General features: G+C 41.3%; 1 protein-coding gene across 1 annotated transcript; it reads left to right on the forward strand.

Moving 5' to 3' along the window:
- Positions 1–220: 220 nt before the first annotated feature.
- Positions 221–598, forward strand: LOC110913667. The gene has a single exon (XM_022158491.1). The coding sequence runs from the start codon at positions 221–223 to the stop codon at positions 596–598; it is 378 nt and encodes a 125-aa protein (XP_022014183.1).
- Positions 599–21,962: the final 21,364 nt, after the last annotated feature.

The raw sequence follows: 21,962 nt of genomic DNA on the forward strand, positions 1-21,962 counted from the left end.
GGTTACTAATCGGGGTATCAAGCGGATTTTGGAGAAAACGGTTAATTCTAGCCGTAAGGATTGGTCCGAGAAATTGGACGATGCACTGTGGGCTTTTCGGACAGCCTACAAGACTCCTATAGGCACCACACCGTTTAAATTGGTCTATGGGAAGTCTTGTCATTTGCCTGTTGAACTCGAGCACAAAGCATACTAGGCTTTGAAGACAGTTAATCATGACATGGCTGCTGCGGGTGAGAACAGGTTTGTGCAGATTCACGAGATTGAGGAGCTTAGGCACGATGCGTATGAAAGCTCCAAGCTGTATAAGGAACGTACTAAGACGCTTCACGATGCCCGCTTGAAGGACAAAAAGGAATTCCGAGTGGGCGATCGTGTGTTGTTGTACAACTCACGTCTCAAGTTGTTTCCTGGTAAGCTCAAATCTCGTTGGTCGGGTCCCTACACTGTACTATCAGTGTTTCCTTATGGGACCGTGGAGATAGGCCATGAGGATGGCCGGTTGTTCAAAGTCAACGGGCATAGGCTAAAGGCTTATGTTGGAGGGCCCGTTGACCCGAGTGAGGAGGTTGTTACCCTCCACCCCAAGAACAAATGAATTCGGGGTGGTGAGTCTAGCTGAAGACTCGTAAATAAACTTAGCATGTTTGTGTGTTTATTTTTGTTATTATTTTTGTGTGTGGTTGTCTTTTTATTTTCAGGTTGCGGTTCGTTTTGGTCGCGAGGGATGTTAGAGCTTGTTGCTGGCTCTCAGGTATGTTAGTTCGGTTCTTTTTCTTGGTAGGAGATGCTTCGTGAGTGCCCCGGGTTCAAGAAGTTTATCTAAAGAGATGTCCATTTTCTACACCCTCAAAAAAAATCAAAATTCGAAAATGCTGCACTATCATCAAAGTCTGGCACCATCAGACAACTTTTGCAGGCCGATAATAGAACAACTTTGAATAAAACCAATCAACCACCATCAATTCTTCATAAATCCTTCATCTCCTCACTTGAACCCACTTCAAGCACTCACGAATCCTCTGCATCTCCTAGCTTCCTCCAAGAAATTCTTTCATCCCAACATCATTCCAGGTACGGATTCATCCATTTTCTTGTTAGTTTTATGTGTTTTGATGTCATGTTCTTAGTGTTCTTCATAGTAGTTCTTTAGGTTTTTAGGGCTTGGTCTAAATCACCCGATTCAAGCCCGTTTTTCGTGTTTTTGTGTTGATTTGAACCACATGGACCGATTTACAAAACCCCTAAACAAAAAGTTGAAAAAATCGGGGTTTCGGGGGTGTTTTGAACGATTTTCCGGGGCTGGGTTCCGTCAAGCACGAGGGTGCTATACATGAGCACGGTCGTGATCTTCATAAAGTTCATCGGATCTTCATAAGTTACCCATAAAATTCAAACGGCACGAGGGTGCCAAAATAAAGCACGATCGTGCTTCTCTTCAAATCGCTCAAACTGTTCCCGGATATCGGTCAGGCACGAGGGTGCCGATGTGTTGCACGGTCGTGCTTCTCGGAAATGTGGTTCAAATTCACAGCCGTTTACGGCCGAGCACGATGGTGCCGTGGGATGGCACGGTCGTGCTCCTGGGGAATAAAAACTCAGACTTCATAAATTTCCCAGAAATCTTCATAAACTCACTGATTTGCAGGTCTCGCACGGTAGTGCCATATGGTGGCACGACCGTGCCATATTGTCCAGTCCTGAAATTTTTGCCTGTTTGTTTTGGCTGCTGATTAGTTTTGTCTCAATCTTGCAGATGATCACCCATACTTGAGGTTTCACAACAATGCCAAGGAAGGGTATTGTATCCAAAAGGTGAAGAGGTTGTGGGCTCGACGACACCTTATTGAGCCCATGAGGAGGCTGCAGATGGTGGATTTGGATCTGCTCAGTCAGTCCGAGAGGTTCAATGATCTGATGACTCCCCCTTGGTCCCGTCTTTTTGAGGTCGCGGAACCTCAATACGTGGAGCTGGTTATCGAGTTTTTCGCATCCTTCCGATTCACTTTCCCATGCTCGGATGTCTACGACAAAAATGTTGGTGTTAAATACCGATTGGGGAGGAAATGGCATCACCAATCAATGAGTCGATTCGGGACGGTGTTGGGGTTGTACGAAGACGATGAAATAGACTCGGAACTGTTCATGGTAGCCTGCAAGATTGGGAGCCAGACACAAGCAAGGCAGCCTTTTGGGAGGAGATCACTGTGCCGGGTCGGATTTGGGACCCTCGTAGAGCCAAGGCTACATGGATACATGACCCGCTTCATAGAGTCATTGAGCGCGCCATTTTCCACGTGATCGGAGGTTGGGGTGATAGCACAGGGAACATCACCACCCGTGACCTCTTTCACCTATACTGCATCATTTCTGGTTCAAACTGCAACCTAGCGGTCAGCGTTGCAGAAACGATATTTTGAGGCGTTGGTTCGACACCCACGTCGCGGATTTGTGGAGGAGCCTTTGCAACTAGACTTGCCAAATTCTATCGGGTTCGGTTAGACCACCTGACCGAAGCTTGCGACTACGACCTTCTCGATTTGCAACAGTTGAACTCGATGCATCTGACCAGGAAAGTGAACGGGATTCTGAAGCTTGTTGACCGAATGGGAAGAATTTGGGACCCGCTACCTGTAGTTGAGGAAGGTGATAGTGGTGATGATGGTGATGGTGGCGATCATGATGTGCACATGCACGATATCCCGGTTCAGGGGCAGGATGGGGGCGCTGGAGGAGCGGACCCCCAAATGCAGGTTGGACAGGTGATTCATGGATTTGATAGCCCGAATTGGGAAAACGTGTATGGTGGCTTTGGTGGTGGAGGTTATAAGCATGGTGGTTATGGCGCATGGTGGTTTTTCCGAACGATCACCTTGTAATATTTTGTGTGTATATATATATTATTAAATGGAAACGTGATTTTTGCATGATATGTGTGATATGTATGTATTATGTATATATTTATATGAGAGCCGAAACCACGACCCGAGACCATGACTCGCAACCGGGCGGTTGCGAGTGGGCCTCTTGGTTTCGAGTGGCCCTTGGGCCGTAACCGGTTTGGGCCGAAACCCCCAAGCCCAACCCGAAACACCCCATATATATATCCCACCTCCTCCTCATTTCCTTCATTTGTTACACCAAACAAACACACACCTCTTCTATTTTCTCTCAACTAAAAACCCCAAGCCAACAACATCCAAACTCTTCCAAACTTTCGGTTCAAGCTCAAGGATCTCGGACGAGGAAACTCGGTCAAGACCAAATTCGGACACTCCATCTTCTCGGTTCTCTTTTCTTTGTTTTCGGCTCCTCCTTTCATAACCGGTTAGTGTTATCTTTGTGTATCTTTTGTGTATAAGATTTATGTTGGTTAAATGAACTAGAAGTATTATGCTTGGTTAGAAATACTATGCATGATTTTTAGGAAGATTGTGAAGTTTTGACTATGTGTGTTAAACCCTATGTATGATACTTGCTAACATGCTTAAATGGTTATGGAATAATGGTTTAAGGATGTTTAGGGCCAACCGAGTTATGTTAATGCCACTAAGTGTATGTTTTACTTGTTCTTGCATATTAATCTTGTTAGAAATAGGTGATTTTCGGTCCAAAAATGTGTGATTATGTTAACATGAAAACCCTAGGAAAAACTATGAACTTGATGAACTTGTTGAAGATAGTTTGAAGATTTTAAAATGGTAATGTTTGATCTATTGTTGTATATGGTCAAAATTAGGAAAAGTGTTTGTAGAAACCTTATTGGCTGTTTCCAAATATGGGTCTGATTTCATATGTACAATTTGGACTGTCTTTTCTGCATCATCACGTGTATATGAAAGTGACAGATTACGACTCGCAACGACAGCATTCCGACTCGCAACGACGGCATTACGACTCGAAACCACACGGTTGCGACTCGCAACCAAAGCATGACAAGTCGAAACCACGAGATTTCGACTCGAGACTACGACGGTTGCGACTCGCAACCAACACGTGACAACTCGAGACCACGATTGCGACTCGCAACCATAACGTGACAAGCCGAGACCACCTGGTTGCGACTCGAGACCAGCTGGTTGCGAGTGGGCTGTCCATTTTGGTTATTGGGCCATTTTGTGTTAACTTGGGCTATCTGTTAAATGGACTATGTGTTGCTGTTGACTGTTTAATTGTTTAGGCCGGCCCAATAACCCAATGACTGTTTACCTGTATGTATGTTACGTGCCTATATGTGCTTTTACGTGAATGCTTGTACACCGAACCTGACCTATACCGGTAACCATGTTAGGACGTGGTGACCAACGTGATTGACAAGTAACCTAAACCTACCGAGCAACCCAAGGTGAGTTCACAACTTAAAAGCATGCGTCCCGGTGGTTTGGGACACAAGACTAAAACAATCCTATCCCCTGGTAAAAGGGGATACCATTTACATACCTTCCCTAGTTATTGGGAACAAAACTTACTTTTCCTTCCCGGGTATTGGGAAACCTTTTGGTTAATCACTGTTTATACGGATTGCAACTAACGGCACTAAACGCAACTCTATCACTCAAGTCCCTACTACAAATACCGATTAGTCGCCGGGTTAGGCGAGCGGGTTATTAGTTGATAGCGCTATTTAGGTGTTTACCAGCCTCACACCGTGCCCTGGTTTGGGACGGGCGTGAACTAATGAACTCAGAAATCCGTCAATGATGATAGAACATTGACATCGGGGCATCCTGCGGATACGCAACGGTTACCTAGTGTTCGGTATTGGAAAAACAGTTTAGTCGCTAACTTTTGGGGTAGCTCCCCAAGGCATGTATAAACGGATAAATTAACCGGTGAAACAAAGTTTTTGGAGATTAAAACTGGACAACTAGTGAACTCACTCAGCATTATTGTTGACCCCTTACTGCATGCTTTGCAGGTAACCAGTGACGAAGGAGCTTGCAGCTTGGGAACGTGTAGTGTCTGTTCACCCTTGTGTTGGGTGTTACCTTATTTTGAATCATGAACTTTGTTTTAAACTACCTTACTTATGCTTCCGCTACTTATTACTGTTTTGAACTTAAAACTTTAAACTCTGAACTTAATATTTGCTAAGCTTATGAATAGTAAGTATTACTTTTGTTATCAACTTAAGTATTCGGTATAATTGGTGGCTGGATCCTGGTCAGTCACGCCCCCGAAGCGGGTGTTATCCGCAGGTGGATTTTGGGGGTGTGACAGATTGGTATCAGAGCCATTGGTTATAGTGAACTTGGTTTTAAAAAGGGGAAAATCTTTTTGGAGAAAACCAGACTATAACCCGTGACTCGCGACGACACTACACTCCAAGTGCAGGGCTCAACACTTTTGACCTCATAGCTCGGACCAGTGTTTACTTGTTCGCTTTATGTTTCCTGTTATGATATACGTACTAGTGTGCCTAAACTAGATAGATACACCTCTCTCTTCTATCTCATTCTCGCTACACTACGGCATCACACTCATACTGTGTTTTCTGGTTATGAAGACAATGAGTGGACGCGGAAGAGGAAACATTAACATGACGCAGGCTCAGTTCACTAACCTGCTCAACACAGTGGCTGCGGCTTTTGCAGCTCACCCTTTAGGTAAGCTCGTTGTTTTAGGATGTATAGATCCTACCGCCACATCGACTTTTCGCCTCTAAACCTATACGCTTCGCTTCTCACGAACAGGTCAGCATGCACCTGCGCAACCACCAGTGTGTACTTTCAAAACTTTCATGGATTGCAAGCCTCTCCCTTTCAACGGCACTGAGGGTGCCATAGGTCTTCTGCATTGGATTGAGAAAATTGAAGCTGTTTTTGCTGTCTGTGAGTGTCCCCCTGCGAATTGGGTGAAATTTGCTACTGCTACGCTTGAAGGGAGCGCGCTTTCTTGGTGGAAGGCGCAGATTCAGATGTTTGGATTGGAAACTGCAAATGCTACGGCATGGGAGGATTTCAAGGATATGATTAAGGATGAATACTGTCACCGGGATGACATCCACAAGCTTGAAAATGAGTACTATGAGCTCAAGATGGTTGGGTCAGAAATTGAAACCTACACCAAGCTGTCTAATGACTATGCCGCTCTTTGCCCAAACATGTCACGACCAATGTACCGAAGGATCGAACTGTACATCAAGGGTTTGGCTCCAGAGATTCGAAGCCATGTCACTTCAGCCAACCACACTACCATTCAGCCGATTGTTCGACTTGCTCACAAACTTACAGATCAGGCCGTAGAAGAGGGCCGGTTGCCCAAAAGGATTAGTGCCACTGTTGGAACTTCTAGTGACAGCAAGCGTAAGTGGGAAGGAAGTCAAAGCAAGGATGCTAACCCCACTCAGGCCCCAGCACAGCAAAGGAAAACTGAAAACAGCAAAGGCACCCAGCAACAGGGTGGCTACCGGGGAAGCTACCCAAAGTGCAACAAGTGTAACAGACACCACCATGGGGCGTGTAACAAGGGCCAGTGTCAGCGATGCCACAAGATGGGGCACGAAGCCAAGGATTGTAGAAGTCAGTTCCCAGCTAGACAGAATCAGCAACAACTCCAACAGCAACAGCAGCAGGGAAACAACCGGGCATGTTTTAAGTGTGGAGCTGAGGGACACTTTAAGAAGGATTGCCCTGAACTGAATCAGAACCGCAACAATAATCAGGGAGCTGGGAACAACAATCAGAACAACAATGCTGGGAATGGTGCTAGAGGAAGAGCTTTCGTGATTGGAGCTGGTGAAGCAAGGAATGACCCCAATGTCGTGGCGGGTAAGTTCCTACTCGATGATCGTTATGTTTCTGTGTTATTTGATTCCGGTGCCGATGCTAGTTATGTATCCCTACGTATTAGTAAGAAGCTTAAGCGTCCGCTTTCGTTACTAAGTTCTCCTCACCTCGTCGAGTTAGCTAATGGTAGAAACATCGAGGCCTCACATGTTGTCAAAAGCTGCAAACTAGAGTTGTCTGGTCAGACATTTAGTATCGATCTTTTCCCTGTTACTCTTGGAAGCTTCGACGTCGTTATTGGTATGGATTGGTTATCCAAGCATCGCGCTGAGATCCTCTGTCAAGAGAAAGCAGTTCGTATTCCTCGCCGTTCTGGCAAACCCCTCATTGTACAAGGTGGCAAAAGTGGAGAAATCTCCGGCATTATCTCGTTCTTGAAGGCCCAGAAGTGTTTACGGAAAGGGCACACCGCTATCTTGGCACTTGTCACCAACACGCAGGAAAAGGAAAAGAGGATTGAAGACTTTCCAGTAGTGTGTGACTACCCCGAGGTATTTCCTGAGGAACTACCTGGACTCCCTCCCCATCGTCAGGTCGAATTCCAAATCGAGCTAGCTCCCGGAGCAGCGCCTATAGCTCGTGCACCTTATCGACTAGCCCCCGCAGAATTGAAGGAACTCTCTACTCAACTACAGGAACTTTTGGATAAAGGATTTATCCGCCCTAGTTCATCACCCTGGGGAGCACCGGTACTCTTTGTTAAGAAGAAGGATGGCACGTTCCGAATGTGCATTGACTACCGTGAGTTGAACAAGGTTACCATCAAGAATCGTTACCCTCTCCCGCGAATCGACGATTTGTTTGATCAACTGCAAGGATCGAGCTACTATTCTAAGATTGATCTGCGATCAGGCTACCATCAGTTAAGGGTCCGTAACGAAGATATTTCCAAAACTGCATTCAGAACTCGTTATGGTCATTATGAATTCCTCGTTATGCCCTTCGGAATGACCAACGCCCCTGCAGTGTTCATGGATCTCATGAACCGAGTATGCAAACCCTACCTCGACAAATTTGTGATCGTGTGTATAGACGACATCCTGATCTACTCGAAAAGTCAGGAAGAGCATGAGCAACACCTACGCCTTATCCTCGAACTCCTTCGCAATGAGCAACTGTATGCCAAGTTCTCGAAATGCGACTTCTGGCTTCGGGAAGTCCATTTCCTTGGGCACGTGGTTAACAAGGATGGAATCCACGTCGACCCAGCTAAGATCGACTCTATAAAGAATTGGCCTACCCCTAAGACTCCGACTGAAGTTCGCCAATTTTTGGGATTGGCAGGTTACTACCGCAGATTCATTCAGGGATTCTCAAAGATTGCACAACCCCTCACTACGCTCACTCAGAAAGGCATCACCTACAAGTGGAATGAAGCACAGGAATCTGCTTTTCAGAGGCTTAAGGATAACCTCTGCAGTGCTCCTATTCTCTCGTTACCTGAAGGCACTGACGACTTTGTGGTCTACTGCGATGCGTCTATTCATGGGCTCGGTTGCGTGTTGATGCAACGCGAGAAAGTTATTGCTTACGCCTCTCGACAACTTAAGACGCACGAAAGGAACTACACAACACACGACTTGGAACTGGGAGCAGTGATATTTGCGCTTAAGATATGGAGACATTACCTGTACGGTACCAAGTGCACCATTTACACCGATCATAGGAGTCTCGAGCATATCTTTAAGCAGAAAGAATTAAACATGCGACAACGTCGATGGGTTGAACTTCTGAATGATTATGAATGCGCCATCAAGTATCATCCGGGCAAGGCCAATGTTGTGGCGGACGCCCTCAGCCGGAAAGACACTGTACCAAAGCGCGTGCGAGCATTACAACTTACCATCCAGTCTAGTCTCCCTACCCAGATTCAAAATGCTCAGATTGAAGCTCTGAAACCGGAAAACATCAGGGCTGAGTCCCTGCGAGGATCGAGACAACAACTAGAACAGAAAGAAGACGGCGCCTACTATGTGGCAGGGCGCATTTGGGTCCCACTTTACGGAGATCTACGAGAGCTTGTGATGGACGAAGCCCATAAGTCCCGTTATTCAGTACATCCTGGTGCAGATAAGATGTACCACGACTTGAAAACCACATACTGGTGGCCTGGCATGAAAGCCCACATAGCAGCCTATGTTGGCAAGTGTTTGACCTGTGCAAGAGTCAAGATCGAGTATCAGAAACCAGCAGGCCTACTACAGCAACCCGAAATCCCGAAATGGAAATGGGAACAGATTTCCATGGATTTTGTTACAGGGCTACCTAGATCTCAACGCGGGAATGATACTATTTGGGTGATAGTAGATCGTTTGACTAAGTCTGCACACTTTCTGGCCATTAAGGAAACAGACAAGTTTTCTACCTTGGCAGAAATCTATTTGAAGGAAGTAGTCTCCAGGCACGGGGTGCCAACTTCTATTATTTCCGACCGAGACGCTCGTTTTACTTCCGAGTTGTGGCAAGCTATGCACAAATCCTTTGGCTCACGTTTGGACATGAGCACCGCTTATCACCCGCAAACGGATGGGCAGTCTGAACGCACCATCCAAACCCTGGAAGACATGCTTAGAGCATGTGTGATCGATTTTGGCAAGAACTGGGAGAAGCATCTACCGTTGGTGGAATTCTCCTACAACAACAGCTACCACACTAGCATTCAGGCGGCACCTTTTGAGGCATTGTACGGTCGTAAATGCCGATCACCTCTCTGCTGGGCGGAAGTCGGTGACAGTCAACTCACAGGCCCAGAGTTAGTGGTAGATACAACTGAAAAGATTTCACAGATCAGGCAACGCATGGCGGCAGCTCGTGACCGTCAGAAAAGCTACGCTGATAAGCGTAGGAAACCTTTAGAATTCCAGGTCGGGGACCGGGTTCTACTTAAAGTCTCACCCTGGAAGGGTGTGGTCCGTTTCGGTAAACGGGGCAAGCTGAATCCACGGTATGTTGGACCATTCGAAATTACCGAGAAAATCGGTAAGGTTGCTTATAGATTAAACCTGCCTGCAGAGCTGAGTGCAGTGCACAACGTTTTTCACGTATCTAACCTGAAGAAGTGTTTGTCGGATGAAACACTTGTAATTCCTTTTAAGGAACTGACTATTGATGAACAGCTACACTTTACTGAGGAACCGATTGAGATCACGGATCGAGAAATCAAAACCCTCAAACGTAGCCAGATACCCCTTGTACGAGTTCGTTGGAACTCACGGCGCGGCCCAGAGTTTACCTGGGAGCGGGAGGACCAGATGAAGTCCAAGTATCCCCAGTTATTCCCAAACGAAAACCCCAGCACTGAAGCTACAGCCGAATTTCGGGACGAAATTCCAAACTAACGGGGGGATGATGTGACACCCCGTTGAAACACGCTAGCTTGGCAGTGGCTGCTTCAACTTTCGGGACGAAAGTTCTTAAAACTTGGGGATAATGTGACACTCGAGGTTTTTCCGAACGATCACCTTGTAATATTTTGTGTGTATATATATATATTATTAAATGGAAACGTGATTTTTGCATGATATGTGTGATATGTATGTATTATGTATATATTTATATGAGAGCCGAAACCACGACCCGAGACCATGACTCGCAACCGGGCGGTTGCGAGTGGGCCTCTTGGTTTCGAGTGGCCCTTGGGCCGTAACCGGTTTGGGCCGAAACCCCCAAGCCCAACCCGAAACACCCCATATATATATCCCACCTCCTCCTCATTTCCTTCATTTGTTACACCAAACAAACACACACCTCTTCTATTTTCTCTCAACTAAAAACCCCAAGCCAACAACATCCAAACTCTTCCAAACTTTCGGTTCAAGCTCAAGGATCTCGGACGAGGAAACTCGGTCAAGACCAAATTCGGACACTCCATCTTCTCGGTTCTCTTTTCTTTGTTTTCGGCTCCTCCTTTCATAACCGGTTAGTGTTATCTTTGTGTATCTTTTGTGTATAAGATTTATGTTGGTTAAATGAACTAGAAGTATTATGCTTGGTTAGAAATACTATGCATGATTTTTAGGAAGATTGTGAAGTTTTGACTATGTGTGTTAAACCCTATGTATGATACTTGCTAACATGCTTAAATGGTTATGGAATAATGGTTTAAGGATGTTTAGGGCCAACCGAGTTATGTTAATGCCACTAAGTGTATGTTTTACTTGTTCTTGCATATTAATCTTGTTAGAAATAGGTGATTTTCGGTCCAAAAATGTGTGATTATGTTAACATGAAAACCCTAGGAAAAACTATGAACTTGATGAACTTGTTGAAGATAGTTTGAAGATTTTAAAATGGTAATGTTTGATCTATTGTTGTATATGGTCAAAATTAGGAAAAGTGTTTGTAGAAACCTTATTGGCTGTTTCCAAATATGGGTCTGATTTCATATGTACAATTTGGACTGTCTTTTCTGCATCATCACGTGTATATGAAAGTGACAGATTACGACTCGCAACGACAGCATTCCGACTCGCAACGACGGCATTACGACTCGAAACCACACGGTTGCGACTCGCAACCAAAGCATGACAAGTCGAAACCACGAGATTTCGACTCGAGACTACGACGGTTGCGACTCGCAACCAACACGTGACAACTCGAGACCACGATTGCGACTCGCAACCATAACGTGACAAGCCGAGACCACCTGGTTGCGACTCGAGACCAGCTGGTTGCGAGTGGGCTGTCCATTTTGGTTATTGGGCCATTTTGTGTTAACTTGGGCTATCTGTTAAATGGACTATGTGTTGCTGTTGACTGTTTAATTGTTTAGGCCGGCCCAATAACCCAATGACTGTTTACCTGTATGTATGTTACGTGCCTATATGTGCTTTTACGTGAATGCTTGTACACCGAACCTGACCTATACCGGTAACCATGTTAGGACGTGGTGACCAACGTGATTGACAAGTAACCTAAACCTACCGAGCAACCCAAGGTGAGTTCACAACTTAAAAGCATGCGTCCCGGTGGTTTGGGACACAAGACTAAAACAATCCTATCCCCTGGTAAAAGGGGATACCATTTACATACCTTCCCTAGTTATTGGGAACAAAACTTACTTTTCCTTCCCGGGTATTGGGAAACCTTTTGGTTAATCACTGTTTATACGGATTGCAACTAACGGCACTAAACACAACTCTATCACTCAAGTCCCTACTACAAATACCGATTAGTCGCCGGGTTAGGCGAGCGGGTTATTAGTTGATAGCGCTATTTAGGTGTTTACCAGCCTCACACCGTGCCCTGGTTTGGGACGGGCGTGAACTAATGAACTCAGAAATCCGTCAATGATGATAGAACATTGACATCGGGGCATCCTGCGGATACGCAACGGTTACCTAGTGTTCGGTATTGGAAAAACAGTTTAGTCGCTAACTTTTGGGGTAGCTCCCCAAGGCATGTATAAACGGATAAATTAACCGGTGAAACAAAGTTTTTGGAGATTAAAACTGGACAACTAGTGAACTCACTCAGCATTATTGTTGACCCCTTACTGCATGCTTTGCAGGTAACCAGTGACGAAGGAGCTTGCAGCTTGGGAACGTGTAGTGTCTGTTCACCCTTGTGTTGGGTGTTACCTTATTTTGAATCATGAACTTTGTTTTAAACTACCTTACTTATGCTTCCGCTACTTATTACTGTTTTGAACTTAAAACTTTAAACTCTGAACTTAATATTTGCTAAGCTTATGAATAGTAAGTATTACTTTTGTTATCAACTTAAGTATTCGGTATAATTGGTGGCTGGATCCTGGTCAGTCACGCCCCCGAAGCGGGTGTTATCCGCAGGTGGATTTTGGGGGTGTGACAACACCGGCAGGGCAACTTTTTGGAGGAAATGTACGAGCAGACCCGACGCAGCATGGATTGATTGTTTGGTTCGCAGCAGCACATCGCGAACTCAATCAACCATCCATACACACAGCCGCCGCCGCATTTTGCGCGTAGAACCAGATTTGATCGCAGGGACGACGCCGGTCCTTCGGGACCCGGTGAGAGGTTTTAGTCCCGCCCCCCATCTCGTATTTTTATTACTATTTCATGTTTGAGGGGTGTGCCATTTTCCATCGTACGTACACCCCTCCGTTGTAGGTGTTAGTTTTTATCGCTTTATTAGTGGGTTAAATTAATAAACAAAGGCAAGGGAAAATGGGTTGGGTAAACTTCTTATGTATTTGATCTTGTTTGCTACATGTGCAGTGTTGGTTCAAATTCGGTTGAATAAACCGAATTTGAACCAACACTGCACATGTAGCCAACACCTTATTTCTCATGCTCAATTTTATACAAAAAAACAAGTAGGTCAATCTCTTGATTTCTCATGCTCAATTTTGTATAAAATTGAGCATGAGAAATCAAGAGATTGACCTACTTGTTTGCCTTGCATATTTACCCAATACGCCCGTTTCCGTGAGTTATTTTTGAGCCTTATAGCTTTAGGATTATTTTTGCTCATGTTTTTGCGGGCAAAGATTGAGTGAACCGGATAACTTTTGCGATTTAGAACTTGTGTTAGGCATGCATTTCAAGGCCACAAAGCAAGAATACAAGCATAGAAGTGATTGAGGCATTAGGAAACCTTTTTGTTTTAGCCATTTTCATTCACCTCCCTACCCGATTTATTCCCCTAGTTATCAATTTGAGCCTTTCCCGTTCGTTTCTTGAAAACCAAAAAAATATTAGCCACTTAGCCAAATTAGCCTTTTATATTTTTAACCCATTTTTGGTTAGAAGCCCGGTTCGGTTAATGATTGACTTGTAGCTTTTGTATAGTTCTTCTTAGTTGTTATATCCCTCATGATCAAGAGTTTTTAGCTAAGTAGACGTACTTAGTTCTCTCCAAAGCATGGGTTATTCTTGTTAAAAAAATCAAAGAAATATAGTTGGAAAAGCCTTATCAAATGGCTTTGCTAGAGCAATTTTGGGAGCGAAAAGAAATACTTGTTGGTTAGCTCTCGGTTAGTTATCATTTAGTTGTATAGTTCTATTTTTCTTACGCTTTAGGTTAGTCAAACCGTCGGGTTACAACCATTTTAGCCACTTTTCAAAATCCACTTCCATACCCTTAGCCCAAGCCAAGTTACAACCCAACCAAGACCTCATGATTTATGCTATATTTTTGCCGAGTGATTAGATTTGATCCTTCCACAAGCTTATGATATCGCATAGTTATCGTCTTGGCATCGAGTGTTCTAAACATACTCCATGAATTGTATGTGCACCTATATTAAGCCGAGCGTGTGTGAACATTGTGAGGATGCTTGGTAAATTGGTAGGGATTTCTAAGATGGACCATTGCTCATAAACTTATTTTACATATCTCTTTTCGGTTGTTTCGTTATTTCGAGCACTCCTTGATTGTATAGCCCGAGTTATTTATTTGTGCTTATGAAATGCTAGTTGAAATGATTGCCATTAAGAGAGTTTCGTTAATTTTAGTTTGCTTGAGGACAAGCTAAGTTCAAATGTGGGGATGTTTGATGTATAAGAATTTATACATCTTTTAAACATCAAATATACCCCGTTTATGCAAAAACTCTTTGTATTTTCATTGATTTTGGTACTCATTTGAGTTGTTTGTGAAAATACAGGTCCGGGCTTCGGCCCGGTGATGAAACGGAGGCTTTTGGAGCAAAATGGAGCGAAAATGATGCATTACAGCAAACTGCCAGATATGGCACTACCGTGCCAAACAGTGGCACGACCGTGCCAAGCCTTCCGACATCGGCACCCTCAGCCAGCACTAGCATCCAGCACAAGCACCATCAAAATTCAGGGGAGCACCACTGTGCCAACCACTGGCACGCGTGCCAGGTCAATTTTAGCTCTTGATCAGCTTGTTTCCGAGATCGATCTAGTTGTTACCGAGCACTATCGGCTCGCACGACCAGACCATGACCGAGCACGGTCGTGCCACCTCGGGAACTTTTGAGCGCGATTTTTCCTAAAATGGTAGCATACTTGGTCAACATTCAAGAAAGTTGCTCTGACACTTGCCAAGCACGACCGTGTCAAAAGGTGGCATGGTAGTGCCAAACGCCTAGAGTTTAAATACGAGTTCCTAGCTCATTTGCAAGGGAGTTGGAGCATTTTGGTGACTTTTTCTCTCAAGAATCTGGTCTTGGAAGCTTGTTGGAGCCAAGAGGAAGCCTTGAAGAGTATTAAATCACTTGAAGATCTACTCAAACACCATTTTAATATTGTCTTAAACTTGGTTAGCTTACTACATTATGAACAATTTATGTTTCTTTGCACTTGATTTGGTACCCATGAGCCTTATGGGCTAAACACTTGTATTGTCTAAACTATGTTGAAGCTTATAAACATGTGATAATATGGAAGTAGATGTGATGATTGTTCTTGTTAATCTTCATGTTGTCATTTAGTCTTGTTCTTGGAATTCATATGCATGCTTAAAGTTCTTGTTCTTGAATATTTGCTCATAAGTATTTACATGTTGAGTTGGAAAGCCCATGTAGAGATTATGATTATTGAATCTTGTTAACTTGTTAGTATGATTCATAGCATGAAACTAGGAATGGTGAGTGCTAATGTGATATGAACAATGATTTGAGCTTGTGTGTGAATTCTTGCATCTAGATTTGGAAAGATCAAAAGTATGTTTATATGGATTCTATAGTTTGTGTTCATGTTAGGTTGATGATTTAGGCCAAAGTTGTTAGCTAGCATGACCATGCTTGTGGTTCATATCAAGAACATGATGATAGTGCCAACTACTTAAAACCAAGTTAGGGTGATTAGTGTGTTTCTCATATTAGTTTTCCCTAATTTGTAGAGTTAGGAGTTTTGACAAACAAATAACTCATGATTAAAGATTAACATCAACTTAGCAAGTGAGCTTAAAAGAATAATTTTTAGGTGATTAGAATGTCAATTCATTTTTAATTTTCCTAAGAATTATAGACTAGGAAGCCTTGATTGGGGACTTAGTTAAATCTAGAACTTGCATCATCACAAAGTCTTCCACCTTGTTGTCATATGTTTATTAGTGGATACTTAGTTTAGGCAACCCTTTCTTAGATATTGTTCTTGTTAGAATTTTTAGTAGTTTATTTATTTGCATGCTAAATTAGAAAAATCAACCCAAACATTTGAAAAGGCTTTAAAGTAGCAAAAGTTTAGTAGACACCTGTAAGACCCTAACTCGTAATTGACAAAAAGTCGCAGCGGAAGTTTAAGCCATAAAATTTCTTTCATTATAAATACCTTAACTTATTTAAAATTTAACTTTAACATAACTCCTTCACATAGATCCCTCAATCGACTTATTTATTAAGTAAAAACATAGCTTATGTTTACTACATTATATACATCAACGTTCCCGTACAATCTCACTAGTGACTCGGTCCTTGATCTCTATCCCTTGAAGATCCTTCGTATCTCGTACTACCTGCGCTCACCACATAAAATTCATAAACGTCAGTATGCATCATAAACATGTAAAATTCATTCACGTTTATTTTTCGTTCCGTTAACTCTTTACATTCCGGCTTTCCATCTGATCATACGACCCGCGGTGAGACTTCTTTGCTATTCCTGCGTTACACTTCATTCACCATGGCACGCCATTAGTAACATGACCATTCAAACATGTTAGAGCCATATATATAAGCATATATACAAGATCCTTTCTTTCATGCACAACAAATCCTACTTCATGGATAAGTACCTACACACGTATGTTCATACACATCTCATACCTACATACATACATGCATACCTACTTACTTACATACATACACACAAGCTTTATTCCTTTGTGTACATTCAATCCCATTTAATACATATATACATACTTTCATATAAGTATAGTCATACATCTATTTACATACACCCGAAAACATACATGCAAACATAAACTCATCTACACGTACATGCTTACATACTTACATATGGTTATATAATGCATATAACGTATTTAGATAGCCCTCACACAAGTTTAGAGTTGAAGAATGCGAAAAATATGAAAGAACCAGCAATTGGCGCAAGAAGGAACCAATCTGGCGCAACCTTGTGCCAGTTCTGGCGCAATACAGAAGACATCAGTCAGGGGCGCAACCTTGTGCCAGGGGGGCGCAACCTTGCGCCTGGTTCAGACCTGCAACTTTCAGCATGACGAATTTTTACAGTTTTGGTCATAACTTTCTCATTTCTTGTCCGTTTTACCCGATTCTTTTTCCTACGCGTCCGTAATTTAATTCTCCATCTTATGGAGTTAAAATCCAACATCCAAATTAATAAAATTTCAGACTTTTAAGTCTTTGGCTTACTACCATTTTTACCAAGAATTGACCCGTTCATAATTTTATCACACCAACATGTTTACTTGAACTTTAAACTCATGAAATTCATTATTTCAATATCTCCTATCATATAAAACTCAAATCACGGGTTCCTTACGTGATAAAGTCCCGTTTACGCTTAAATGCTTATTTTAATACTTTCAATTATTTCATACCGTACATAGCTTCCCTTCATTTACAAACAAGAAATCCTTATGTATACTAAGAAGTGAGTCGAAAGTCACTTACCTCATAGACCCCATGCTTCTTACTTGATATACCGCTTCCCTTGTCTTGTTAACTCCGAAGGTATAAGTCCACATTTCTGAGGGCCTATCCTTCATTAACATTTACATACACATGAATGTTAATCCACAAGCCAATGGTAATTAATCACATCAACAATCGGCTTTCATGTCATGTTGACTTCCGAGCATTCAATATCAACACACGTACTTGTGATCCTATCCACCTAACCTTTTCACATTTAGACTAATCGTTGAAACATGGTCCTAGCATCAATGCTTTCGATTAAGATTCTACATGTCATCCCTTACAACACATTACTTTCATGATTACCAAACTAATGAATCACATAATATGTATCATTTACAACAACAAGGTTCATGGACCTCTAAGATGCCATCTTTTACCGATTACATGACTATTATAATTGAAACATGAAATTCACTCAAGACACCTTCCTTTTTGCATATTTACTAACACTAACACAACCAACTCATTATGCTAGGAATTTACACTCTTCACGGACACAATATCATCTATTACCACTAGTTAAGCATTTCATCAAACACTTGGTGTGCATACAACCTACTATGCATAGTTTACAACTAGTTTAGGCATAGTCATCTCCTTCTAAATTCCAATCATTAAGAAAGTGCTCAAAATCACATTCCATTCATAGAATTAACCCTAGACTAACATCACATAACCTATTTCAAGCTAGGAACAAGTACATCAAACAAGAATTGGACATGGGTAGAACACCCATGTCGCCACTTTCATTCATAATTGTGGGTTTCACTTTAAATCATCAAATTAATTGAACCTGTTCATAACACATAATCTAAATGGTGATTCTAACACCTCTACATGCACAATTTCATACAATTTCATAGTTTGATCATAACCCAATTCATACAAACATCATCAAATCCAAAATTACAACTTACCATGTGTTTGTTAGGGCTAGATGATTGTGTATTTGGGTCCATGCACAAGATTCAATCTTGAATTCCACTCTGATTCTGTGATTTAGGGTTTGAGAGGGCTCCCCCCTCTTTTCTTCTCCTCTGCTCGAACCCACATACGCCTAGAATGGGCTTTTATGATTTTAATTTTTGTTTTATATTTTGCCTTTCTCTTTGCCCATTTTCAACCCCTCATGTTTGTCCCTTGTTCATACTTAACCCAACTTCATATCCTTATTTGTTTTAAACAAAACACTTAACTAGGTTTAATAACCTAGTTATTACATTTCCTTCTTTTAGATGTAGTAACATTCTAGCAACTAAATAGTTCGAGTTTTGGGGTGTTACACCATGTGTTAGCCACTAAAGCATAAATGGGTATAACTTTAGTCATTTAGTACTTCTAATCCCACACACACTTAACTATGTTAAATAACCTAGTTATTCGTTTCGTGCTAAGTCATATAAGAACACATGGCAATTATAAACATTCGGGTTTTGGGATGTTACAACACCGCATCCACGGATTGATATCCGGTTCTTACCGATTAGCTATATTACCACCCGACGGGTACACTTGCCCTTTTGTGTGTGTAGTTAGTTTTTAGGTGAAAAACAATTTTTAAAACTAAATTTGTGTGAAGAAAAACTTAATTAAAAATATATTTAATTCACGCACATCACTCCCTGCAGGGAGTAAAATGGAAAAACCATAGCAAACTATTGGAGGAAAATGGCTATTTTTAAAGGTTTGGGGCAAAACCGTTAAAGTGACCAAACCACAGGGAGCAAAATAGAAGTTTACTCTATAATTTTTCTATGATCAAATGTTACATAGAAACGTAATATATAATTTTTACATGATCAATTTTACGTCACATACGTAACAACCATTTTTTTGTAACACAAAAAAATTTAACAACACACTTTGTTTCCGTAACGTTATTTTATTTTTACAATAACCTGGAAAAAATGTAACAACACACTTTATTTTTACAGTAATTTGAAAAAGTGTAACAATACACTTTATTTTCTGTAACGGGCATTATTTCTGTAACACAAAAAATGTAACAGACATTTTTTCTTTGATTGTTACATTTTTTATGTAACACAAAAAAATGTAACATGCTTGTTTCTTCGATTGTTAAATTTTTAACACCCGGTTACATAGTGTTACATAAAAAATGCCTAGATCTTGGAGTTTCATAACTAAGACGCAAAGAATTGTTATTAGAATTGTTACATCAAAAATATAACATGTATATAAAAAATATAACTTTATTAACAAGAATCCAACACCAACAGATTTTTTAGATTCAATCATCATAACAATAAACAAGAAAGTAACTTAGAGTTTAATCCAATACATAAGAACTTAAATCAAATTGTTTCCATTTGTTCAGATCTGAAAATAAATTTTACACAAACAAAATGAAAAAATCAGTAATAAAAAACAACATATCCAGAAAACAAGAACTAAAGAACATTCATCTTCTTGAACAAAAAAATAAAAAAAGTTGCAGATCTACAAAACACAAAAAATGAAGATCTATAAAACACAAAAAAAATGCAAATCTGAAAAAAAAAAAAAAAAAAAAAACCTGAAAACAAACATACTTATGGATCTGGAGGATCTTTTAGATCTGGAAAATCATGTTCAACATCGAACATCTTTTGGATCATCTTCAACATCGAACCGTTATATGGCATATCATCTTCAACATCGAACATCTTCAACCGAATCTGGAGCATCTTTTGGATCTGGTAGCATCTTGGAACTGGATCATCTTTTTGGATTTCGGATCTGAACCAGATCTGAATCTGATGTTGTATGGAACACTCGTTCGATCTTCTGATCTTTCTCCGATCTTCACTGCCTCTCTCACCGTCCTCATTGCCTTTCTCTCCCTGATCTTCTCTCTCTAACCATCTATCTCTCTGGATTTTTGGGAAGTAAAATATGTTCTTCATTTCTCTGTTTGGGAGAAATGAGATGTGAGAGATTTGAAAGCACATTTATGTTACATAAAAAACAAAAAGACTAAAAGATGTCATAGTACAAAGTACACTTCATAAATCAATGCATGAGAGTAGAAAAGAAGCAAACAGGAGCCGTCTCTCTTTTACATTAAGTCAACAATAGGGAAAATGACGAAATTGCCCTTGTCTTCATCTTTATACATAAGGTGATGTGGCTCAATCCTAGCCACATATGAGGGTTTACTGGGTTTTCTTAACTAGGGTGAGTTTTCTCATTATAATTAGCCTATATATATATGGAGTAATCCAAGTGAGGCTTTTGATAAAGAATTGAGTTGTATTTCCTGTAAAGAAACTATGATCTAATTTCATTCGGCTAGGTAACTACTTGAATTAAAGATCTTTATTCGTATAAGGAAACTATAAAAGTAGACATTTAAATACATGTTGCCTGCCCAACCTGTCCGGTTTATTTGGTCAGTTATACCGTTAGCCAATTGACTTTAGGTTATTATTATTTTTTTTTTTAACAAAAAGGCCCCAATTCTTGAACTCGATTTAGGCCTCCTCAAGGGTTGAGCAGGCCTTGTGTCCCACCACAGGTGAAAGTTAAAACTTAAATACCCGTGGCCACCAATATAAAAGACTTTTTTGGACTTGGGGGTTAAAGGCTTAAAATGGTGTTGGGCTAAAGCTACTAACAAGTACCCGACTACAAGGGGTGAGTTGGAACCTGGTTGTATAAAGCAAGATTGATGTGCATTTAAAGTTGACAAAATGTGTACATCTAATATATACAATTTAGAGTAAATTAGTTTTTGAGTCTACATATATTAGTGGTTTTATGTATTTGAGTTTAAAATTAACACCATGAGTATCTGGATTTTCAATTGATAACTATTTGAATCCAAATTTGTAATGTCATAAACTAAATCGGTTAAATATAAGGGTATTTTAGTCATTTTATGCCTATGTACAACCCTTTATGCACAAGATACTTATAAAATACTTTTAGCAATTTTACAAGATAATTATAATATACTTTTAGCAATTTTATTTTATCAATATATATACACACACATTCTCACTCTTTCTTTCACTCTCACACACTCTCTCTAAGTACTCCACCACCACCACCATCAGTCCACCACCAAACATCACCACCTCCTCAGATCTCATATCCCTTCCCCCATCCTACACCTCCACGACCCAATGAACAGTACCGTGAGTTGCAAAGACGAATAGTTCCGTAAATAACCACAATAGCGCCAACATTGACTCCCGATTCCAACTCCCTGATAACCATAATAGCTTCGACGAACGGTGAGTGCCCATCCTATCTTTTAACTATTTGGCTTTCAACAATCCACAGTTAAAAAAACTTAATGGAGTTAAGTTTTTTCTTCCGAATTACAAATTGATGTTTTAGAGCTTTTGATCAGAATGAGGATACGACTCGATTGATGTAAAACTTACCTCAAAACGGTGCTTCAATTCGGGTGTTTAAACTTCCATATAATAATTTTCAAGCCATTTGGAGCACCATTTCGAGGTAAGTTTTACGTCAATTGACTCGTATCTCATTCTGATCAAAAGCCCTAAAACATCAGTTTGTAATTCGAAAGAGAAACTTAAAGATGGGACTGCTAATCGCCAACCACCTATAGATGAGATTATTAA

Source organism: Helianthus annuus, chromosome 15, assembly GCF_002127325.2.
Source record: "Helianthus annuus cultivar XRQ/B chromosome 15, HanXRQr2.0-SUNRISE, whole genome shotgun sequence".
NCBI classification, from domain to species: domain Eukaryota; kingdom Viridiplantae; phylum Streptophyta; class Magnoliopsida; order Asterales; family Asteraceae; genus Helianthus; species Helianthus annuus.